At 39.5% G+C, this 26140-nt stretch overlaps 1 protein-coding gene across 1 annotated transcript in view; it reads right to left on the bottom strand.

Moving 5' to 3' along the window:
- LOC124155982 (neural-cadherin) overlaps window positions 1-26140 on the bottom strand; it is a 1049301-nt gene that overhangs the window by 1000899 nt on the left and 22262 nt on the right. Inside the window, exons 11-12 of the mRNA XM_046530234.1 lie at window positions 23874-24063; window positions 23243-23425 (exon numbers count right to left, since the gene is read on the bottom strand). Coding sequence (XP_046386190.1) covers window positions 23243-23425; window positions 23874-24063 — 373 coding nt within the window. The remainder of the gene's footprint in view (window positions 1-23242; window positions 23426-23873; window positions 24064-26140) is intronic.

Raw genomic sequence — 26140 nt, 5'->3', positions numbered from 1 at the left:
CAGAACCTAATCGTAACGTTTCTATAGAATGAGATGGCATTGTCTTGAATATTTGCATAATTAGTTTAAAGTAAAATATAATTAAACTTTACAAGTGATTTGATTACTTTTTTTATTAAGATAAAAGTAAAGGTAGCTCAAGATATCTTTAGTTTTTTCAAGATTCTTGAGTTTTTTTTTCTTTATCTGCTACTGCGTACAGTCGAAATGGGTAATTATGTATAGAGTGGCAGAGATATCCTGCAGTAATCGTCATACACTTTTTTTGAAGGGGAAACTCTCACATGAAATGCCACAGGAATGACGCAAGACGGCAGGGGAGCTGACGAAGCCGAAAGTATGGTGGTGGGAGTTGATTAAGTCAGAACCACTGCGTTCCGATTCTCGCGGCGAGCACTTTGAAGCGCCAGCCTGCCTGCAGCTTCCGCATCCCCGCGCCATTAGGCTAGCGCACCCACACATCCAGGCCTTTGAGCGAGGCGCGATTACTGCACGCGTGTAGCATGCCCGCATCGCGGGACATACAAAGCGCGAAGGGCGTTGACGTGATGAACGGCAGCTGGCGGAGTAGGAGGCGTGGTGGCGTGTAGGAAGGAGAAGCTGAGAGGGAGGTAATGGTTTTTAAAAATAAAAACAATATTATGGGGCTAGATTCAGGAGCGTGCCCTTATATTCGGTGGCTAGCGGAATAACGGATCTGTAAGCAAATTTATTTAACAACGTCTTACTGTCTAAATTTCGGCTGAAAATACGCAGCAAAAATAACCAACTAAATTACTAAATCAACTATTGTCCGGTATAGTTCAAAAATGTCCACAAAGGGGAATGACGCCTCGGATGCTTAGCTGGCTAAAACAAAAACGAATGATTTTCGTCTATGTTGAATTTTCGGACACAATCAACAATGGTGTCGGGATCTTAGACCCATATTTGCAACTCATGGAATAAAACGGGTGGATGGAAGGGGAAAATAAGCTAAGCATAAAAATAATAATCTTCATACGGTCATTATCCCAAAACAGAAAACCACCAAAGTTGTCGCTCACTTCTCATGACCTGGTGTCGTCATTATAGTTCTGGTTCTCGCTATGAGAGAACAGCTCATTACGGTAAAGGATCGTACGTAAGGGTGTAAACAAAAACGAACCACAAGAGGAGGGTACACGGAAGGGAAGAGTAGCTGAGAGGCGGTGACCTGTTCGGAAGAAGAGAGTGCGACATCAACGGACAAAGGGCTAAAACCGTGGATTTTTTCCGCAAATACCTAAAGAATTAGGCGACGGATAGAATTACGGAAAAATAAATGTCTCATCACTTTTCAACTCTAAAACAATCTACAGTTCAAAAATATTGATGAACGGGCCAATTGTGACACTGTGTTATCTTCGTCGTAGCCTCTGGTATAGGATTGGCTCTGACACGAAAATGATCCAAGAGGTAAACCATGTCGACCGTTAAACCATGTCGAGCCTCGAAAGAGAGATACGGATGAAATTATCGCAGAGCTAGGGTGAACGAGGAACTAAGGAACATTATGACGAAAATAAATGCAATGACACGATTCTAACAGTCGGAATGCTCGTTTCCACGAATACGGGGCGTAAAAAAGTTAGAGATTCCCCTTTGAAAAGGTAGGAGTATGTTGTGCTGAAGTCGCAAGGGCCACTCTTCGAGTAGCCCTTTGTCAGTATCTGCCATGCGCGATTAACGATTAATTAAAACCATCAGAAATTTTTCAATCAACAACTGCGTTCGATCATTTCCAGCCTAATTCTAATTCAGCCAGCTCTACCCAAAGGAATAGGCCTCCCAAACCAGATACGACATAAAAATTCGATGTTGAACAGGAGGACAGTGGTGGTCTGTGTGGCGGCGAACGCAATCAGCGCCTATAGTCCCTATGGGGAGTAAAAGGTCTTTGACACATGGAGGCAAAAGGGAGTGTCTTATCTGCATGCAAACAAATGCAAATACCTATTACCCACCATTTGAATGCTGTACGAATCAAACCTTTAACCTGCATAGAGACGCATCAGCTGACGTGAGGGATGAGCAAGTAAATTTGCATTAACAAAAGTAGGAATAAGATGCACAGAGTTGGAATTAAATTGTAATTAGAGCAATAATGAGTTGACTTATACTTGAGATATTTAGGTTATAAGAGCTCAAATTTTACATCACCGAGCGGGTATTTCCGTTGAGAGCTACCTGAACCAAAATTGAAAAGACAACTTTTTCGCGTCAATCGGATTAATTCTTACACAAAGTCAATACGAAGCTTGCAGAGGACGGAGAAAGATCAAGAATTATTCGTACGGAATCTCCAAGAATTTTAAAATACTCTACTTGACTGGAAAAATCGGAGTTAGATTTTTTTTACTCTCGAAGAGTAGGATGAAAAAAAAATATTTCCAAAGCGGCAGTGGAAAATTGATGGCCCGGGGTAGGCGAGGAAATTATTCGCCCTATCGCATTAATAAACGCGCCGCGCTGAAAGCAAGAAAAAATATCTAGAGCGAAAGCTCTCCGCTAAGCAAAACCTAGGTTCCAGCTTGATTGTCAGACAGGCAGTATTGAGATTCGCGATGGTCGAGTTAAAAAATGCAACAAGTAAAATAAATCGGCCGTTATAATTTTTTCGAAGCATGGATATATTGGATGTGAAAATTTCACAGCATCTCTCCCCAATGGAAAATATTAAAGAGATGAATTTCGGAAATCTCCGGATCGGTATGCGGGCAGATGTTGCAATAGGAAAAAAAATAAGATTCTTTGGGAAGCGATCGGTCAATCGAGAAAGGAGAAGAGCGGAAAACGTGAATGAACATATCGAGAGGGTTGAAAAGAGTGGACCGTATAACACTGCGAGAAAAACGAGATATGAAATTCAGAAATTTAGCGTTCCACGGTAGCTTCAGTGTACAGCAGAATATATTTTCCGATTGAAGTAGTTTCGAAAATTATTTCAAAATTTAAGAGGCATCGGAATGCGAGAAAAATATTCAGAATTTCAATGCATGCATACGTTTAAATCCATACCATAACTGCGATGGGGATACACTTATTCTGGAATTTAAGAAAACAAGTTAATAGTCGATATTTGCTCAACTTCCTCATTTCTCCAGCAGATAGGCTTGGTAGCCTCACCTCGGAGAACAGGTAAGAAAATAGAAAAATTTATCCACGGCAGCTGGGTACATTATGTAATAAAGGAGATGGATTACAGGCTCGAAAAGAGGCTTGATTTAATTTCCCACGATATGGTTCAACGCATGTTTTAATCGAGTAGCAACCCAAAGAACAATGTTAAACTGCCGATTTTTCCATACTTTACCGGATATTTCCATATTTCTATTGAATATTCGATAATGCATTAAATCGTATAAATCTTCACAAGAGTTGATATGTGATGAAGTAAATGTATATATTAGTCTCAAATGATATTAAATAAAATAGCGAAATAAATTTAATTAATACAGTTCGGGGGCGCCTGAATGGCACATTTGACGTCGAAAGTTCAAATATCGATGAGAAAACGCCTATGTGCTTCAGGGTGAGGAAAAATCTCCACAGCAAATAAGATTTTTCTAGATTTTTTAACCTTCTCCGACTTTCGACGACGTTCGCCAACTTTACAAGTCATTATAGGAGCAGCCACCCTGTTTAAAGATTGTATTAAAATTCTCCATTAAATTCATTACTGAGGTATAGGACACTCGCCCGTACTAACGACATGAAACCTTACGAAGACCTCAGCGCAGAGGCCTCCTCAGAAATAAATGCTTAAAGGGACGAATCATACCAACACCATCCACACGTTTTTTGTTTTTTTTTGCAACAAATCGCCAGGTTAAAACTTAAGGTTATCATCTGGAAATGTATGGGGACTAACAGGTGAATTATTTACTCAAGTTAGATAAAATAAATTATGCATCGGAGAAAATAGTTCGGTAAACATTTTCAAATTTAAGATGACGAGAAAAGTCTACACGTGAATATTTTAAAGATAAAATCTTAAGTTATAAATGGTGATTCGTCGCTAACAAAAACACTGGTCGTGCGGGAGTGATGGGTTCTTTCAATATATTTTTTCTGAGCACAGGTGGGTTGAAATGCGATCGGAACGAGGTTTCGCGAGAATTTAAGGAATCCCTCCCGCTGGATTCCCCCGAACTCCCCAGACGAATCTACCGGAGTGGGCAACCGGGCTCCGCGGAACGGCATCCCGCGATCGGACAACCGCACACACGAGGGCGAAAATGCAATCGAGCGGTGGATTGGCCACAGGTGGACCCCGCCGCGGTGCCGTCGGGACGAAGCGGTCCGCTTCCCTTCCGGAAACGAATGGGAAAAGGAAATGACTCAACTGGCTGCCTCAAATCTTCAGCAATTCCTCTTTACGCTCCCTGCTACCAAAGCCCAAGGACCTCTGAGATTTTCACACGGCACAAGCTAAGAGGAAGGGCTGTTTGCTGGGAAGCAGGACGCAGAAACAGCCCCCGCGCTGATAAAAGTAGCATACACAGGGCATGAAGCGCCTGTGTCCTACTGACGTAGATTGCGATAAAAACTCTTTTCCGACGTCAAAAATTACCAAGTTTATAAGTCTTGCAGCTTTACTTTATACCAATTATACCGTTATGCCTATCATACCTTTTTACCCATGGGTCACAGAAAGCGCTTATTACAATATTCCGTTTTTTATGCACACAACTGTTTTTACCCAAGATTAATGGCAGTTCACTGCTTGAAATAGAAACTAATCAGACGCAGGCATTCATGATAACATTCGTTGGCTGCAACCCTGCACTTTCACCTCATGTCTATTCTGCCATTATTATTTGTATACCTACTTTGTAAAACAATGCCCATGGCGGCTCTACGTGAAGTCACTTTTGGAAACCAATTACATCACGACTTTAGCCAAATTATTTACATGACAGACCTCTAGAGTCAACGTGACTAATGAGGCTCGCTAGACTCTTTTATGAAACAATGAGTTGAGTAAATCGAGAAGCGCGTTGTGAGCGTCCGTATTTACATCTTCTCTTCTTCCACATTTATTCATTCAAATTATTAATACTCAACTTATTGCATAACCCTTAACTATTCCCGGTAAATCAAGAACAAAGCATAAAGAACAGTTATTGATCTATCTGATTCATAACAAAGATCACTCGAGCTTCAAGGCAAAGCAGTGGGAGCTTACACTGCATTAGACTGTTCAGCTTGAAAAGTGATTTGTGCGATCTCTCTCGACAAAAGCTTTTGTAGCAGCAACGCGTGGGCCCTTATTATGAAATTTCCTGGTAGTTTGCCCATTCTCTGCCATAAAGCCTTTCATCCCACAGGCCATTCGAAATTTTACAATCGCACAAATACGTGAGACGGCTCTGTAATTCACGACTGTAATAGCTGCCAACAGCTTTCCTAAAGGAAATTTTTCTCAAATTATTTCTACATCTCGATGGTATTACGCGCTAATTTTGCAGCAACTCTTACGGTGAAAAGTGGCCACCGTGGATTTAAAGCGGATAAGCAGGCTCATATGTATCATTTAGCATGTTTAAAATTTCAATTAATCACCCACAACTTCCTCTAATGTTTGCGATTCAAAACGATTCCTTCCCTAGTAAAACCCTTGATGATCATTCGTCATACACGCCAAAAACTTGGAAGTCTTAAAATTACCAAAGGCGGAATACACGCATTCTAGTTTCAGTCAAGCTCCCATACAATCATAGTGTAGACGGTTGATAATAAACTACTCATGCAGTTTTCCCAATCATAACTACATTTCACTAATCATAAATTCCGATTTTTTATAGGAAATAATCACACACCTAAACTAATGATATAAATTCTCCAAACTATTTACTACACACTGGTATTTTTTATTTCACCAAAATGCAAGTGGCAAAAAAAAACAAATGCAAATTAACTTCCCTCAATAAATAGGAGTTGAAGGAAGAAAAAAACGCTACTATTAATTATATTCCCTAAATAAAATCGGAATCGGTTCATTTCAATGCATTCAACCGATGACTGCGGATTTACGAAGTACTGCCAAGGTCAAAAAGTTTAGAAAATAATAAGGTGTTTTTCCAAAATGAGGAATGAAAATTTCTCCACTGAATGTCAAAAGTTCCACTCACATTCAACTGATCACTTCGGAAAAGGACCGAAGTACATAAATACAAAGCCCTTTAGACATCTTAACAAGTTAGGTAACCCTTTACGAGCGGTAACTCGGATCGAAAAACTGTGAAAACGTCAAAATTAATTTTCCTCCTCCGACATATCCCATTTTCCTATCCCCCTCGGGTATATTAACACATCCATGTGCATGGATACACATGCCTAACTACTCTTCATTTTATTTTACTCCACCCTCTTTCGGGTGAACTGGCTTCCCACTCACGAAAAAATGCACGGAGCTCCTGAAATGCCGTTTACTCCGATAATTTAGCAACGGATGACGCCGAATAAAATACTTAAAAAAAAGGCTGAACACCCGCTCAACGCGCGACTCGGCCCGTGCGCGCGATGGCAGTTTCGAATAATTTTTATCGCGCATTTCAAATCGGTGAGGTAAAGAACGAGAGGAGGGGGGATCAGAGGCATGGGGAATGGATGGATAGCCGAGGAAATGGCACACTTGGATACTCGACGCAAAAATAAATACATGAACGGAGTAAAAATTAACGTTCTCGGAGGTGGAGGCGAAGGAGGGATGAATAAACACAAAAAAAACGGGACTAAAGACTAAGCTGCAGCAAATAGCCACCATAAAAGGCGGCCCTTTGCCTCCTGCGGCCGACCTCGTTTAGGAGTTTAATTAACCGTCGAGGGAAATATCCTTTTGCCCAGGAACTCTGAATGGTGCCAATTCTGAAATAATTTCGCCGGGGCCAGAAAGCGCCGCACGAAAATATGGGGAAATTTAAGTTATGTAAATATATTTCCTGATTTTTATCCCAATGGCGACCTCCTCTAACCACCCCTTATCCTTCACATGCCAGGAGAATTATTTTTTTTTAATCAGAATGTTTATTTTCCTCATAAGAGATGCCATAGAAACCGACATGTCTTCATAATGGGTGGGACATATCCAGTTAAAAACTGCAATAGACCAGGAAACGGATCTTTGAAAGCAATCTTTCATAGCATCAATCTAATATGAGATATCTTCTAGTTTCCTGTATTATATTTAGTCTCCCTGCTCCCATTAATAAAGCTATGACGCGTAGAGGTACTGCAATGCTCGATAACTGCCTTAATAAAAACGTTGTAGGGCGCTCACATATAACGTTTTCCTTTACACTTTCGAAAATAATATGCGCATTTAACAATCAGAGGTATCAATCGAATATGAGGTATCTTCTAGTTTCCTGTAGTATATTTAGCCTCCCAATAATGAGGCTATGACCCTGTTCCCAATAATGAGGCTATGACGCTTAAAGGTACCGAAATGCTCGAAAATTACCTTAAGAAATGCGCAATATGAAGTTCAAATATGACCTTTTCCTAGATCGACTTAAGTAAATAATTTGCGTTTTTAACGATCAGAAGCACGTCTACCTATCTTCAATCCCTCCGTTCTCCTATAATTAAATTATCGCCGAATAAAAATGAAGATATGCCGCGTATGTCCGATCAACCAATGAATAAAAAAATTAACGACATCCTTTTATCTATCGAGAATAGTACATCCCCCGCACCACCAATCTCCCCATCCATCGTCAACGCAGCTTCGGAACAGGCCCGGTCCGCGATTTGGGTCCAATAAACCAGATATCGGCTGATTTACAGCGCTAAGGGACTGCAATAGCTGTGCAATAAAGCAGCACCACCCACGCCGCAGTAAATACAGGTGCGAAGGAATGAGCAGACAGGGTCGTGCACGGTGATACGACCCGGCAAAGAGGGGGCACCAAGAAGGCCAAAGAGAGAATATGGAAAGAAAGGCATTCTACCCCATGGAGATATGATAAATTAGAAACCAGTGATAAAAAATGACTGAAATTGGCCAAGGGAAAAGGAAGAGAATTTATTCACCTTCACATCGCTCATAAGTTGCATCACCCCAAATTCGAACGAGCCCCTTCCAAGCTAAAAACATTTCACGCCTTATCAAGAAAGTTTCGAAGTTATGCACGACTAATAAACATTGTCCCTAGCTAAGAGTGCATTCACTAAAGTTCAAAAGAGTGATAAAGACTAGAAACAAACAGAATGCGAGGAAAAGGAATTCTCAGTAAATTTTCTCGCGGCATCATCCCTTATTTATTGATTCGAATTGGTGAACGCAGCATGTTTTCAGATCGATTTCAGCTTAGCATATTCTACCAACGGATGTTGGCTCTGAGCCAATTCGGGATGAAGGTTATGGCTTCATATAAATTCCAGAAAACCACGGAATGATAAAATAAACCACTGGGTCGCATTTTTTTTCCAGATAGCTGAATGGGCTGGACGATGAAAATCAACCAACAAAAATTGATTCCACCACTCCGTTCTCTGAACGTTGAATTTCATAGCTCACATACCATCGTTGAAATAATACGAGAAAAGGAACATAAATCGCAGGATACAAATAAAATATATTAATAGAGAAATAAGACAATGTCCAAAACAATGTATGGTGACAACTTCCTGATGGAAACTTCATTATATGGAATATGAATTCATCACAAAAGCCTCCTTATTTATTTCTTCATAAAATTTCACCTCAAATTGGCTCTTTGACCGAAAGAATTTCAAAAATCAAACCTCTACAAAGCGAAATGCGTGGCTAGACTACGCTATGCCAACAAAATAACGGATAAGGTGCCTCTTATTCTGCTAAAATTTGTCAATTTATCCTTATTTAAAATCTGCTGAAACTTAGGCAATCACTAAGCAAATAAACCGGTCAACTGTTGTCAACGGAGACAAGGTCAAATACTTTCAATTCGGTCTTGTTAAATCACCCTAGAGAAATACAGAAAATCACCCAAGAGAATCACAGGAAAAAAGAAAATAAAACATTGAAACCGTCGAAACTAAGATTCCAGTAATTTTTTGACCATCTTGTGGTCCTATAAAACTTTTAAATAATGATAGCGTGAATTTTGCAAGCCTAAACCGCGGAAATTAAATTCAGTGTCCTTTCTACCCCTGATGTATGTATTTCTCCCACGGTAAAAAACTAAGAAAACCTTCAAAACGTCTTCTCGATGCATGCATGGGAAATAGTTCGACTTACTCCTACTAACTAAGTCCTACACACAGCTAACTCTGTCCCCCATTATTATTCAGTGACATTTTCCGAAGTTCTCTGATGAATAGAAAGAGCAGCCATTTCACTCTCAGCCTTATCTCACACATCACTGCGTTACATCACCTTACTGTAGCTCGCCTCAACGTGTAACCATCGCATTATCCCTAATTCTAAGCCCATGATGAGGTCATTTCCCAATTACAATGCATCACGGTACTTCAGGATGACAAAACGTATTCTTGCTAGGACGGCAAGACTTCAAACCCCTCCCACCAAGTTCCACAACCAACTCATCTCGAGTAAGTGCTCTCCCGCAACAAAATATTCTGCACCCTTTTGTTTTCGATGCCGTGTCGATGCATAGGCCAAAAGGCATCCATTGCTCTTTTGCTTTCTCTTGAAAAATAAAAAAAAACTGTTCTCGGCATGTTCGCTCCTTTCATGACTGAGGAGAGGTATACAGATGCACCGAGAAGAAAGAAAATAGTTCAAGGATGAGAGCGACACACACGCTGGTGGTGAGGTGGAGGGATGTTCAGAGGACTTTTTATCAGCGATGTAGGGAGAGAGTTGGATGGTAAGAATCACGAAAGAGACGGAGATCAAGTCGGGAAGCTTGAAGGGCTTGAAGGAGTCCCCGATGCGCGCAAGATGGCATTACGGGAGCACAAATTTGGAAGAAAGGACATGTTCAAAACTTCGAGTTGAATGCGTCCATCTCCTCGGAGCGATAACATACACACAAACCCAAGCAAACATATCCGCCAAAGATATGCAACAAAAAAGTACTGCTTGTGCAACTTCCCAATGCCTCCTCCTAGATCCGACCCTCCCAACAAGTGGCCCATGAGGATTTAAGGCACCAGCTATGTGTGCGCCAGCCAGAATGGGTGGCGGTAAAAATCTCTCCAACTTCCCCATTCGTAGATATACCTACCACTCCATTACTCACTGTAATGCTCCCGGGATTAAGAGGGAGCAAATAGCACATGCCGAGCCTCAGATATCTTCCCCCCTTTTTCGGAGTTAAAAGCGAGCTATAAGAGACATCGGGTGAAGGATGAGAGAATGCATTTGTGCCCCTTACTACTTTAGAAATTGATGGTTTGAGGCAAATAATGAAAGACTACCACAGAAAAAAAGGAAATATATAAAAGAAGGAGTGATTTTATGGAGTGCTATATTGCTTGCTACAGTTTTTAGCCGGATTTCCATCAATGGAATTCCGCACTCCTATTTCTCCTCCACGACGCGACTTTGTAAAATGAAGAAATTTTACGAAAATAATGAAAAATTAATGCAATTATAGTATGACGACTACGAATACCTACGCAAAATATGTCGCATTTTGTAATCACTCACGAAATTGTGTTTAGCACAATCACAACACGCAGGTGAAAATAACTAACAACTAATCATAGACAAAACTTGAAGCATAACCTATATTTTCGTTTTTTTAGATTTAAATTTCATTATGATATGAATACCCAAAGCCCGCTCAAAAAAAATCCAAGAGTCTGAATAATTAATACCACAGAAACTTGTTCCGTAGATTCAGCATCAGAATATTTTAGGCTAATACTTTTAAAAATTGATGACTTACCTTTAAAAAAGAAAACGATACGTGGTATGATAAAGACCCATTTGTACGAAATGAGTCGTGCATAAAAGACAAACTTTTATTGGACATCGTGAGAAAAGTCTTCAAATCAGCCAATTTGCTAGGCTGTACAAGAATAAAACAACACGCCCACAATTAATTATTAAAGCACGATTTTTTGATTTCACAATCAACAATTTAGGAAAATTCGCAATTTACCCGTTCACCTTCTTTCTTGCCATCCAGTTCGACCCCAGTCTCCTTCAACGATTCCGTCCCTACATGCCTTAGCCTCGAAGGGTCAGGAAAAGGGAGGTTCGAAATTTTAAAATTCATGATGTATCTTTGAAAAAAAAATAAAACGATATCAGGTCTGAAGAAGGCCGGTTATGAACGAAACTAGTCGTCTATAAAATACAATATTTTAATGAAGATCGAGAGCAAAGTTTATTTTTCAAATCAGCCAGTTTGCTAGGTTGTACGAAAATATAATAAAAAGCTCACTGATAATGTTTACAGCACGATTTTTATGTCTCTTATGAAACTATTTTGGGAAATTCGCAATTTCCCCGTTCAATCCCTTTCTCGCCATCCAGTTCGACCCGGTCTCCTTCAACGATTCCGTCCCCACCAGCCTTCAGCCGCGAGGGGTGGGGACAACGGAAAGGGAAGAACGGTGGAGAGGAAGGGGAGGAAGGTGAGCACAAGACCACGACCCGTATGATTTCGTCGCCATTAGCAGCGGCGTCCTCGCCCTGGGAGGAGGAGGGAGACTGGCTCTGCAGCGGGGATAGGTCGCACCGGGTGAGGGCGGCAGCCTCCGCTAGTGGGTGTGAGAAAAGGCGGTAGTGGTGTGTGGGGTGCCCGCTCCTCTCGCCTGGACCTGGCGGCGACGGATATAACGAAATAAGGCGCCTTCTCCCCCGAGGACGGGCTGTATTGGGGTATAGAAGACGTGCTCGGAGGGGCGGCGACGCCAGCCAGAAATTACACCCCTGTGAACGTGACGGCGCGATTGGGGAAGATTTCTAAACGTGTCGGTCGTTAGGAGCTCGCCTAGCGAAACAGCCTTACAAGCGGAGACTACTGGAGGCGAGATGAGAGTTATTTCAAGGAGTCTGGGCCAAATGCATCGGATCGCCCGAGATACCGATCCTAAAATTTTCATTTCCGTGCGATGATTGTTAATGGAGGACCAGGCTAAGTCGCTCTCCGTTTTCGGGGAGGACGCACGAATTACACGAGGAAATTGAGACGGTGTGGGAAGAGGGAGGCAGGGTGGATATGTATTTAATTCTTAGCGTCTTCGTCCTGCTCTAAATGTAGAAATGTACAGTGGAGGTTTTTCACACGCCCGCACATTCGCCTGCATACTGAATACAATCACCCTAACAATTTCATTAGCCAGGATTCTCCAACAGACAATTTAAAAGAACGATAGAGGCGTATACTGTCCAATTAGAAAACCACGTGAAATACAAGTAAATGTCTCTTTTTTTCTCTAATACGCCAATACACTCATTATAATGATATTACTTCATTCGCTGGTTGCTCATTCGTAAATATCATTCGTATAAATTAATTCGTATAATAAATCCATCAAACTGTTTCATTCTTAGTTGTGTTGATGTCAGAATCACGGGTGATTTCACAACAAATACTGAAAGGCGAACAACAAAGAAGCCATAAACATTATCCTGTAAGTATGAGCTGCTTTTTTTACAAGAAAAGATAAGTTCAAAAGATAAGAAAAAAATTTAGCCTAGAAGTCACAGAGAATTCTTATGAACCAGTACCTTTTCCATATTCATCACAATAAAAACAAGGAAATACTAATTTATGCCAAAAAAAATAAGCATATGGGTACTCCCGAAAAAAAATCCCGACGAAATCACAATCCGTCGGCGAATAAATCCATCAACGTCTGCGTTCGATGAAGTACCTCCGAATCACTGAGTAGGTGAGTGCTGTTAAAAATAAAGAATAAGATCGAAAGAATTGAACTCGGCCAATGGGAATGTAGGAAATAGTGCACTCAAACCTGAGGCCAGACAACTCTAGACCATACTACTCTCAAGGCTTGAAGTCCCATCAATTAACGAAGCAACAGAACCGGAGATGACTGCGAGAAATCCCAGCATGCTAATGACTACAAATGCGTCCGTGAGAGGCGGCGAATTTTTTTCCCAATAAATCACTTCGAAAAACCATTCACCGATTCAACCGCTCAGAAAAACCACTCAAGATCACGCCGAATAATCGGATGAGAATTAATCGAGCTTAAGGGGAGAATTTCAGGTCGATCGATGAATGAAAATCACCCCTTCAGTCACTTTCATTAGTCTCTCTATTTCGCTCGAAATAAAAAAAAACTCCCGGCAGCAAACCAATCTGCTGCTTTATGCACCGTTAATTTCTCACGGATAAAGGATATCAGAAAATTTGTGGTTCCACTATTTTCTCTTTCACCGACGCCCGGGCTGAAGACCGTATCGGGAATCATCATCAACACCTTTGCTCCAAAGGATTTCCAGAAATTCCTAGTTCCAGCACGTATCTAGACCATACTAGTTATGCATTACTATTCTTAGAGCATTTAAGATAGCATTCAATTTGTCACCGGATTACTTCAACAATCTTTATTTAATCAATATAACCCTGACTGCAGTACCTGATTATAGATTACAGCATATAAAACTACATAGGCCACAAGATCGCTCCATAGGACTACTTAATTAAGGTTTAATATCATAGCACGAAGTAAAATCTCTTATCAATACGCATTACGATGCGGAGAAGTAAAATTAATAATAATTATTCCACACAAAGCACAATTAAATCATTTTTTACATTACGTTGACACTAATAAGTGTAAAAAACAATAAGAATGCTTATAATGCTTCCGACCAAATCTCGCGCATCATTCTTATTTAGCGCATACAAGCATACATGTAATGACGCTGCAATACAAGCATACATGTAATGCAATCAACAATGGTTCAACAATGAACTCTGAATACCTATAAAGCACTCAAATCATTCCGATTATTAAGAAAAAACTAAACTAGCTATTAAAGGCATCTTCAATGAGCCACATTAATATAGCCTTGAAAATTGAACCTTTATTTAAGAGGAACAAAATTTCCTTAAAATTTCCATCGGAAAATGCGGTGAGCAGACAACTTACATAAGCCTACAGGAAATTGTGTTTTAATTCAAACGGATCACGTAAACAGTGGTGAAAAACGAATTTGCTTTCTCTACTCCCCAACAAAGTTAAAGATTAACGGGGAGGAATCTCGCTGAAGGAAAAGGATTATACGTTGTTTTCATAGCCCAAAACATTATTGCTTTGGGTAACAGACAAGGTACTAGTCTCTTACAAGCACATAATTGCACGGAATTACAAGATAATTTAAAGATAAAAACTAATAGTGCAACAAGGCAGCAAAATCATTTGAAAATTGGAGCAAAAGTAAGACTGGAAATCAATAAATAAAAGTCTGAGGCTGATAGCTTAGATAAATATTAATTGAAGGGAAGAAGCTAAAACAATTGGAAAAGCTTTTTATAGTTTAAGGTCCTGCGAGAGAAGAATAATGATGGCACATTTTGTCCAGGGATTTGATAATATAAAATACGCAGCGTTTCCAGGAAAAAAAACTTGAGATAACATATTTTTCAAGAATCCCCTCGCTATAAGAACAGAATAAACAGATAGAAGTAAGACAGACCAATATAAACCATTTATAACGTTAGTCACTAACCAGAACGCAAAAAAACCGCCAAGCCAAACTGAAGATATTGAATTAAATTGTTAATTAATTAACTTTTATCATACTTTCACGCGCTCTTTTGAGTGCAAAACCGTAAACCCCTAAAGTCCAAACCGTAGAGCTTAAAAATTTCAACATTTTTGAGAAGGTACAGGTTTTTCTTATATTCTTTTTCAGCCAAAACGCGATGATTAGGCAATTCATATAAGCTCATAAAAAAATGTGATTTATTTCAAACTTTCAACAAGATTGAGTTAATTCCCCGAATACCTTTACGATCCCGAAAGAAATAATCAAGTAATTAAGACGGCAAGCACAACCACTCCACAGCTTTAAGAGAAATCTCAAGCCAATTTTTCAACAAATAAAAACAAAAAAATCAATATTTAAAAAAAAAACAAATAAATCGACAAGATTGAGTTAATTACCCGAATATCTTTTGTCCCCGAAAGATATAATCAAGTAATTAAGACGGCAAGCACAGCTTTTAGAGAAATTTCTGGCAAAAAAATATCAGGCTGACCATGCCCCGTAGTCCAATTCGAAGAAAAGAGTACCACTTCGACAGCTTGTCAACGCGTCGTTCTTCCCTTCGCCCACGCGGTGGACCCGTCACCGATTGGACGTAAAATTCCCCAGGGACAACATCGAAACGCATGGAAACAGGAGAGAATGAATTTATAAAAGAACAAAAGAAAACGCGGGAGGGAACCAGACCATTTCCCAACCGCGAATTCACCCCGGTTTTACCGCCTGTACAAGAGAACACACTCAGATATAAAACGGGGGATCGGCGAGAGCGAAGCACTTCCCATCGCAGTATCGCGGGGAGTGACCCAGCTGGAGGTAATGTTAACGCGGACGGGGGTGTGCGGAAATAAAAACAGGAAGGACCATGTTGCACTGTATACGGACGTGAGGGAAAGAGGGAAGGAAAAAAACGATCATTTTTTCCATTCTTGTCCACCATTTCGAACCGAGTGGGAGAAAGGACCACGCCCACCTCCTGTCGCTAATTGACACGCTGGTTTCGACGCGGAAATCATCCACAAAGGGCATCTGCGAGTTGAGCGAGTTGCAGTGAGCCGGGCTCGGAATCTCCACCACGCTCCGTTTACGCGGTGACAAAGGGGAGAGAAATATATATATGGCCACGGAAACAAGCGCACACGGCGTACCAGAGGACGGAAATCCGCGAAAAACGCGCGCACGCACTCGAAATAAAAACGAAAGCATCCCTCGAATGATGACGGTGTGTGTGGGATGTGAATCGACGGGTTAGATAAAATTTCTCGATCGCGGACGAGCTGTTTTCCGGCGCTCCAATGAACGAAGCACTTGAATGGATCAAGAATGACTCAAAACCGTGTGTTTTCAAATTTATGATAAGTAGTCCAAACTAAAATAATCCCATTTAAGATAATATTTTTTCAAGGTAAACTTTCACAAAATATATTTTGACGTCCGACAGATAATGTTATTGTCACCCAATTTGTAATATCGCTCACCGGCTCAGTTTGTTCATCATTCAAGAACATAAGAACTAATGACAGTCAAATTCCAAAATATAAAAATAAACATTCTCCTGCTTGGTAACGGGTATCCATTTATGCACATTACACCCCTTCACACTAGCTTAAAATAGTAAAAGCCACGCAATTATGATGAGTATTTCTTTTTTAATTGAATGAGAATTGGGATGTATGCATGCTTAAAGTTTTGAATTAAAATCCCGAGTGAAATCCTCGAACACTCACAAGTTTCTTAGGGTAAGGAACTGCCTACATTACCCTGAATTTGTGATTATCACACACCTGTGGTTCATTATGTAGTGAGTTCTGCCCTCGCCTATCCAAACCAACCTTTGAGTTGAATCACTGAGTGAAAGTGAAAGTTTTGATTCCAAAATGACCTTCCGATTTCAATGGCATAGGCAGCTCTGGCGAATCGTATTTCGTACTAAAACGCAGGATAATGGGCCCTACGTCATAATCCCATTCCATCAGCGAGAATGAAAGTGACGAGAACCAAACGTGATTACAGTTTCAAAATTCACTGAGAGAGAGGCGTTCTATCCTCCCGATTGTCAAGCATATGCACATATATCCGGGCATTACAGGCAAAGAAAATGGCAATCCAATTTCCTCAGCTAAAATTTTCCAACCCAAGTTAGGCATGTAAAAAGAATGCTAATTAAGAAGCACATTGTAAAGGACTCCCATTCTGCCCAACACGATAAGATACTGATGCTGTAGTACCAAAATTTCATAATAATTCTTTAAAAATTGCTGCTTGAGATAAAATAGAGTTTCAAATATCACGCAGTGATAAGAAGTAAGACATATTAAAAAAAAGATTTTGCGTCACACAATATGAATGTAATCTTATTTTACCTACCACGATGTAGACACCAAAAACTTCCATGGTTTCATGACGAGATACCCCAATAAAGTGCTTTCAACGAGACGGCATGAAGAGTCATGCTTCCAACTTCCAGATTTTTATATGGTTGGTGAAAAAATTAAACAAATCCACAAAGTATTATTAATAAAATGAAAACACGCCAATTATGATAATTTTTTATCTTTTTCACATTGAGACTAAATCATCAAAATAAAAAAAATCAAGATTTGTAATCCAAAGCTCAACACAAAAAAGAGATACTGTGATTAACACAACTGTGCCGAAAATAGGATTGAATCTCGTCCCAATACATAAAAGGAAAGCCTTTGCTATATATTCGGTTCTATATATAAAACTTAAAAAAAAAAATATTTGCTGTCAAGTAGCTTCATTCACCTCAAAAAGGCGACAACAATATTTAAACTGCCTAGCCCAACATGAAAAAAAGATCCCTTCTAACTACATTGAGAAATTGATTTGGTATTCCTGGGAGTTCGTGAGAACAGAATACATAACGCGATCAATATTGAGTGAAATCATGAGTTTTCTCAAATTTGTGACGGTCCAAACTAAAAATAATCCCATTAAAGAGCATATTTTCCTTGGTAAGCTTTCACAAAATGTAATTTGAAGGTCCACCGCCATATTTTAGCACGTGGAAACGCAACACACTTTCAGATTTCCAGAGGATGGGGGCGCATGAAAAGAAGCAACAACGGGAAGGAATCCCGAAATGCCGAAAAGCGAAGCGATTCCTCGACAGCAGAAGAAAATGAAACCCAATTTTGAAGCGGCTTTCACGGCCAGTAGTAATTAGCAGCGTTTGTGAAATATGGCGGCCGGAGTGACTGTCGATTCGAGGCACCGCTAGTCCAAATCAAGTGAGTGCTTGGGTAGGTATGCACCACGACGAGGCGGCACCGGCAGGTCCCAGCGGGTCGAGGCACGAGAAGTGGTAGAACCACGCTAAATTGTTACCGCCACGGTGCGGAGAGGGAGTAGGGGTGGGGGGTAACTTTTCGCGAAGGATAATTCGAAAAGTTTTCGAAACGAGGTAGCTCCGCTGCACCCGAGCCCCCGAATAGAGCTTGGGGGAAGTTCGAAAGAGAGGCCAACATCGGAAAACTCAAGTCGTCGGGAAGTTTCCGACGTGCATGGAAGTTAAGAATTTCCCTACTTTCATACCCCTCCTCCGGATTATTTTAACAGGAATACTTTCATAACTCATTCCTTTCTTTTTCACCGAGCTATCCCTTCAGGCCGACGAGCGAGCCGTCGAGAGACTCGTGGAGAATACCCTAACACAGTGATTGCCCCACGAATTCCTCTGTTTAGTGGGATAATATGGACACTTAGGGGCCATGACTATGATTAAAAACGCTGGAAAAACATCAAAATCCCTGCACGCAAACTTTGAATTCCATTGAAACCGACCATGCCCCAAATTTTCCCCAGAAAGTTGCAGATCTCCGAAACAAACTAATTTTTATCATAGATGAAGTGCATTAATGTTAAAACTGTAGAAAATTTTAAGTGTCTACCAATTACAATTTTAAGTACAGATTTTTAAAAATACGCCCAAAACAAAAATATTGATCCCTTTTATGGGAAAAAAATTGAAATCAAATGAAAATATAAAATGTCTACAAAGTACCTACCAATATCTATTTAATATCAGATCTATATTACATAAAATTCCACTCCATCAATGAGAAAACACACAACAAGATACCCTACTTTGAAAAGTAAGATGAAAAGGCGAAACACCTTTTAAAAAAACGTAGAGCAGACCCTACGCCGACACCTGAGGAATTACGAGTTAACATGTGCCAATCAGCAACAACATTTGATATTTTTGACTACCAATTTCTTTAACATAACTAAGGGTTAGAACAATGAAACCCTAAGTCACCGACTTATCATCAAATATTAAACATTGGCCACTCCCATAACAAACGAATTCGATTATTGCAATTCAGAGCAACTATACATAAAACACACTACCTTGTTTATTCATCCTCGCATAACGTTTGTATCACGCTTTATCACAGGCCTAGGGTTCCATTTACTTACCCACAATACCGTCAAATTTAAAACGGAAATTCTTAGCTAGCACCCCAGGGTCCTATCGGAAACGAGAACAAACGCGGAGATGGCGAAGGTAAAAAAATCGGAAAAAACATCGCTTCGCCAACGCTTTGAGGCAGCCCAAACAGCGTGAGTAGCCAAAAACAAAACCCCAGAAGGAGGTCCTGTACAACACCCACGCAAACAATAACGTAACCTCACAACTCGTTCCTAGCACTTCCTCCGCACGAACGTGCGCCACGAATTAAATCATGCACGCAGAGAGCTGGAATTCCGGCAACGGGCAAAATTATTACGTGAACAACGGGAGGGAGAAAGATTCTACGGCTGAAACTTGCCATAAAGCATTCGAGCTTTCGTATCTGCCAAGCTCCATGGCAATAAAGCGATAAAATTGAAAAAAAAGAGAATAAATCATTTCATTCCAAACAACAGAATGAAGATTGCCAATCTCCGGCCTCTGGTCGGATGAGATCAAATACCTAGGAGTTGCGATAACTTTAAACCTACTGTGGGGAACATACATTAGAAGTATTTGTGTCAGATATGAGTTAGGATTCATCTAGCGTAGTGCGGAAAGGTCCTTGGACATAAAGGGGAAAAAGAGGCGCTCCTTACTCCTGACCCGGTGGCGATCCCGAGAACTCTTTACCAAGCTCCTTACTTCACATTCGTCAGGCCATGCGTACGGGATCGGGCGCAGAAAAACATAATCCCCGTGCCAAATAAAATGCCGGCGTGAGTCGTTAAAATGTGCTTCAAGCGAGCAGAGAAAGTGAGTATGTATCTAAAATTGGATAAATGTCCTCAGTACAACGATAATTAGTCAGTACATATATTATCAAATTACATTCCGTGTTAAACAAATTTCCAATTTTTTTCTGATCCCACAGAGGAGACGATCTTTTAATTAATACAATACCTACGCAGCCGAAAGGGTTTGGAAAATATAATGCGCCCGCCTTGCTATTCCGATGAAAACTTTGTTCAGGATCACCAGCCCATCCACGTCCAAAACAAAATGCAAATTTAAGAGCGCGATATTTCAGAAAAAAGGGAAATAATTACTCTTCCAGTGGTTCCTGGAATTTCAAAATATTGTTTTTTGTTCAATAATATTTATACCAGCCCGAATTCCCCCACGCTTTTCATTAAAAATACATCGAAACTCTTTCGTGATCATAAATGGATTAGTAAGGGGTAGTGGCCACTTTGACAGCTCCCTCGCATGAAACCCGCAATCAACGTGATTTATATATGTGTATCCTTAACAATAATTTTTTTCGTAAACATAAAATCGGCAAGTGAACCATGCACAGTCGGAACAGATATTTATCATGGCGCGCGCTTGATCGAGCGGCTGGTTCATGTGAGCGGTAGATTTCAGAAATAACATCCGTAAGCAGATAACACCAATCTGCGGGAAGGAAGGCCCATCATTTGACTGTTCTCTCTCTCTCCGGGCAAACTTTGAAATCCCTCACGCGAGAGGAGTCACTTTATTTTCCAAGCGAACAATTATAAATTCATTCTCTGTTTACACTTTTAACGATAAAACGTTAGGCTACGGTCAAAGAGGTATGGCGTTTTTTCTTTCCTATTCTAGAAACCTTGTGAAAAAACATTATTCATCAATTTTTCGTGAATTTAATCAATTCATTTTACGATTTTTTTTCATGATTTCTCAGAGTACTACTACTCTGTGGTGCAGTAAAGGGAAATTTCAAAAGATATTAGTTACGAAATCAAAGCCATCAGTACTCTTAAGAACGTTTCACTCTTCGTGCATATTAAAGGGGAGGACTCATATGGCATGAAATCAAGGTTCGGCAGAACAACTTGGAACAAAAATAGGAGCCATGCATTTCATGGAAGAAACCAGACGATCGCAGAAGTCTGTCTGGTTTGGTCGTAAAACATTACACGACGACATATAAATTTTTAATAAATCACGAAAAAATTCTTCCTGGAGAAGACCCAGAGAGTATATATGAGAGAAATCGCCCTATATGTCATCAAACACAGGCTTTTGTTATCATTAGTTGTAACAGAGCATGCACTCGAGAGAAATTGTATAAATAAGTTACGAATGCCATACATAATATCATCACGAATATGAATTTCGGTAAACAGTCCCAATTTCAGCCCGTTCCATCTCGAAATTCGGATCGCTAGTCCGCCAGCGACGTGGTAGGGACTTTTGTTAACCAAGTTTAATGAGCGGTGGTTGCAGCACATCCATTGGCCGACTGAAGAATCCTCCATCGTAATATTCGTGAGACCTACCGCCCACTCCTTTAAAGGCGAGGGAAGAAGTCGACTTTTTCCCTAAATTGCGCACTCAATCAAAGACCCGGCTGGCCCGCCTTCCACTGCGTGGGTGAGCTTACGGTGATGTCCTCCCAGGAGAGCAATGCAAGCACTCTATATACATTTCTCCGGGCGAGCCCGCTTTCCAGGCACGAAAGACCTACCCTACCCTAGCGCTCTCTCTCTCTATATATATCGTTCCCTCGTGCTGTCCATGAAGGCCGATCCCCACGCCCTGTCCTCATTCTCCAGGGAAAAAGGGGCATGGAGGGGAAGAGGTTACGGAACGCGGAAGCAAGGGGTTGGGGCGAGAAGGGGATCCTGATATCTCTCGAGCAGCTTGCAAAAATTTCCAGAGGACGACCCTTTTTTTAAAGGGGTGAGTTTCAGAACAAACGCCAGGCATACATACAACTACTATAAGGTATTGGAAAACTGGATCTTCAGTACACGAGTGTGGAGTGGCCTTTCTTTCTTTCCTAACACATAGACGGCAGGGGACACAGGGGATACAAAGAATCTATAAAATCCCTTCGTAGCAATCCAACTCAGGGTATGGTGCTTGTACATATTTTGATGGGACAAACACAAGTCGCTGCAAGCATGTCCATCTTTATGGTGAAATGTGATCCATAGTCCCTTCCTTGAAAAAGGAACTATTTGGGTGACTCAAAAAATTCCCTGAGTGAGATCCAACTTATGAGATTCATGGCTTGCATCAACCATTGTTACGCACCATTACATTCCACATTTAACCTTTAATATAGTATAGAGAATTAGCGAAGAATTTTTCTTCTAAAATATAGACCTCCAAATATTTTTGCATAGCAAATTTGGTTTCCCTAGAGTGATTTTGGTGGCTACACATGAAGCTTAAATTTCTTCTTACCCTTCCATTCCTTCGGAACAGCATACCAGTTAACTTCCATTGCGTCATGTTTTGGTAAAAATCTAATACCTTTGAGGCCAAAATCCGTGGTATAAACCCTTACAGTTTGCAGTAGACCATATTTCCCAATCGTGACCTTCATGAAACAACCACCAAAATGTAAATTTTAAATCCAAACATATGGTTATGATATCAATCACAAATAAACTAAACAAGTGACTTCAAGAATTAAATTATTGAACAAAACATCAGCCAAAACTAGTATACATGAGTATGTAGAAAAATATGAACTGATTGAATTAGAATCTCATGTAGTTTATTTTCACTTTTGACACAATGAAGACAGTTTTCATACCTGATGGGAAGACATTCATCTATCTACAATCCCTTTTGTACTATTACTTGGAACACTACTCGTTGCCCCAAGATATCCCAAAATTATCCTCCCTTTATTGAGGTAATTTTTTTACTCATTTGAATGACCTTAATTCTTCTGCTTGCTCAAATAGATACTTCATCACTCAGGGGCGGATTCAAGATTTCTTTCTGAGTGGGACACAAGCAAGGCCGTATCCAAGATTTTGTTCTGGGGGGGGGGGAGGGGCACAAGGATATCTCGTAATAAAAACAATGATAATGGGATAGTATTAAAAACCTAACATATTTTTGATGGGTCTGGTGGGGGCACGTGCCCCCATGATCCCCCCTAGATCCGCCTATGTCATCACTCCGTACTGAAGACCAATTTTCACAAGATAAAGGAACTAATAAGTGCTGATAGTGGATGATGAGTTTTTAAGGATTCATTTCATAAAACTAAGTTATGACTCTGGCTGAAAATGATTCCAGAAAATTCACAGCACATTACACAATAATTACCCTTATGTTTATTTAAGCGAGAGAAAGTATCTTACCTGATTGTTGGGGAATGTTCCATCTTTATCAATTGCATTGACTTGAGTGACTTTGGTACCAATTGGTTCACCTTCCAAAACTGTTTCTTGCTCTCGCTCAGTGAACAGAGGAATTTCATCATTCACATCCTCCAGCATAATGTACACAGTAGCCTCAGATGCCAGTTGTTGAGCTCCGTTGTTCTGAAATAGAGTTACCAGGAAATGGCGGTAAAATTGATGAATGAAAAACCAAGGCAAATTTATGGCAATCATTAAATCTCATTGCAACAAAAAAACAAACATATTTGGCACAAATAGAGACACATTTTAGACTATCAATTGAATACCAGACAATTATTAGCAACTCAATCAAAATAAGTTCAATATGGTCCCATCTCTTTACTTACAAATAATGAAAGCATAGCAGCTACAGACTCATTACATGATAGCAAAAAACTTCCTTACATTGACCACAGCAAATACATAATCAACTTCTTCAAATACTCCTCCATCAATTTATTTAGTAATTACAAAGTTCATTTGCAAAATATTTTTGTAAAACGTGTTTAGCCAAGATTAACTTCAGATTGAAGATTCAAAAGAACATAACAAATGTCTCAACACATGCAAAGAACTGAAATTTATTTACCTCCACTCGGATTGTAAGGTTGTATTCTTTGATGCTTTCATAGTCCAATGGATGATTAACCTTTATGTCTGCCCAAGTGAAGCCATTATCAGATCGTTGTTGTAAGTAGAATGTATTGAATTTATTTGTCTGTGCCGTAGAACCCGGCATTAGACGATAGAAAACTGTGGGGTTCCCTTCTATGCCAGAACTGTATTCAAGGTATTTTCAACAAGGGATGGATAGGAACAAGAAAATAATTTGGAAGAAAGTTATATTCAAAATACGAAAGGAAAAAGTAAAATATTGGTATCATTTTTAAGAAATGGCATTATAATCAAATGATTATAGTTAAATCAACCAAGTGGAATTGAAGATTATTAAAAAAGAAAATAGAGGAAATTAATAAAAAAGCAGGTGATAGAGAGGTATATAGATGTGTTCCACAAGGAAAAGCCCCAGGGGAAAGGAAAAAAAAACAGAAAAGAAATTTATTAGACAACAACAATGGAAAATTTTCTTTAGTACTTAAAACTAATATGTACAGAGATAAAATCTCAATTCAAGACTAGATACATTAAATGGCAATTTTAAAGTTTATTATTTGATTCAAATATTTTACTTCATTCATCAATTTTCAATAGCAATTTACATTCATTACATCTCACTGCTTTCAAAATTGATATTTTCAAGTGAGCTCAAAAAATTACACCAAGAAAAATTCATGGTGGTAAAATTTTCAAGAAGAAACACAATAAATACTAATTGATGATCATCTGAAAACTCAATAACAAAGCGTTTAGTAGAAAAATATGCCTAAGCCCAAATCTCTAAAATATTATTAGCAGTAGTAGGGGCAAAGGCATCTAAGTATTATGAATAATTTTTCATGCTAATCAGCCCCTAGTTACTTTAAAATGCTTCAAAAAGTAGCTAGGCTAAATTCAGAAACTCTAGGCCCTCTGGCTTATGAGCTACACACTATAGAATTCAGGCAATGAATAAACTTTTGACAGATTATATATAGTATCACATTTAACCACACAGTCACTAAACGCAACCATGCAGCACTTAAAAATAAAGTAGCTGGTTTCATTGAGATTGAAATAAAAATTTTCAATCTACTTTCATTAAAGGTATAAACAGCTATCAATAGCCAATTTTAGGACTTACGTTTGGCATTCATGATGTCTTGTCTCATTTTAGGAATGCTATCAAAGTGCTACTCAGCAAAAATGCATGCCACAAAAAATTCACAAAAATCAAAAATATTTCATCATTCACAAAAATCAAAAACATTTATGGCAATACGTCAACTAGTTCAACCTGGTGTGGATTTATAGCGATAAATTTTGGTATCTCTCAAACGGAGAATTTTCTCCAGTTGAATAAAAAAAGTTCCAATTCAAAACTGTGGACACCACACCTAAGTTTTTTTCGTTCCATCAAAAGCAGTAACTAATCCTTTTTTACACACAAAAATTTGCATGCTTTTCTTTTTCAAGGGAGACAAATGGTCTACATAATTCAGGAATGAAGCATTATTACATATTTTTATGTTTATAGCCCATCACTCAAGTTATCTCATTAAAACCAGCGAAATATAAATCTCAAATTTTGGTACCACAATTTGGGAAGATGATGTTTTTCACTTAGCAGCAGTCAGGTCATTCATATATGAGCCATCTATGTAATTAATTCTCACAGCTGACACCAAAAAAATGGGAATTGTAAATATCACAAGTTTTGATTATTTAAAAGGAAAAAATACCTCACATTGTCTTATTATTGTCCACTATTTTATAGAGGAACTGGGTTGAGGACAAAAATTAATGGTTGAGAGATTCCTTGTACCTAAATTTTCAAGTCTTCAGGTAAAACAGGGATTTTTAACTGCATGACCCTGAGCACTAAGGAGCCAAGGAGAAAGGATGTAGAATTCAAAAGGAATAATAAATGATGTTGGGCTAAGGAGAGAGAGTGAGCAAGGAACCATTGATGCATTTAATCCAATGAGGAGCTATTATTTGGTCATCTGCAAAGAATATCCACCGTACAAAACAAAATTTCTAGATACCTCTGAAGTGATAGCACTAAACCCCTAGCATGTATATGAAATAACATATTTTCAAATCAAGAAACTTCTTGCATAAGGAAAGAAACTATGATATATAAACTAGCAGGCTATTGGGATGGAAACTGTAAAGCCTTTCTGGGATTCACAAAGCACCAATTAAGCAACAACTTAACAAGCTGCAACCTTTGATACTAGCCAATTTGTTGACATC

Source organism: Ischnura elegans, chromosome 3, assembly GCF_921293095.1.
Source record: "Ischnura elegans chromosome 3, ioIscEleg1.1, whole genome shotgun sequence".
Classification (NCBI taxonomy): domain Eukaryota; kingdom Metazoa; phylum Arthropoda; class Insecta; order Odonata; family Coenagrionidae; genus Ischnura; species Ischnura elegans.
This window is presented reverse-complemented; position numbering and strand designations above follow the sequence as displayed.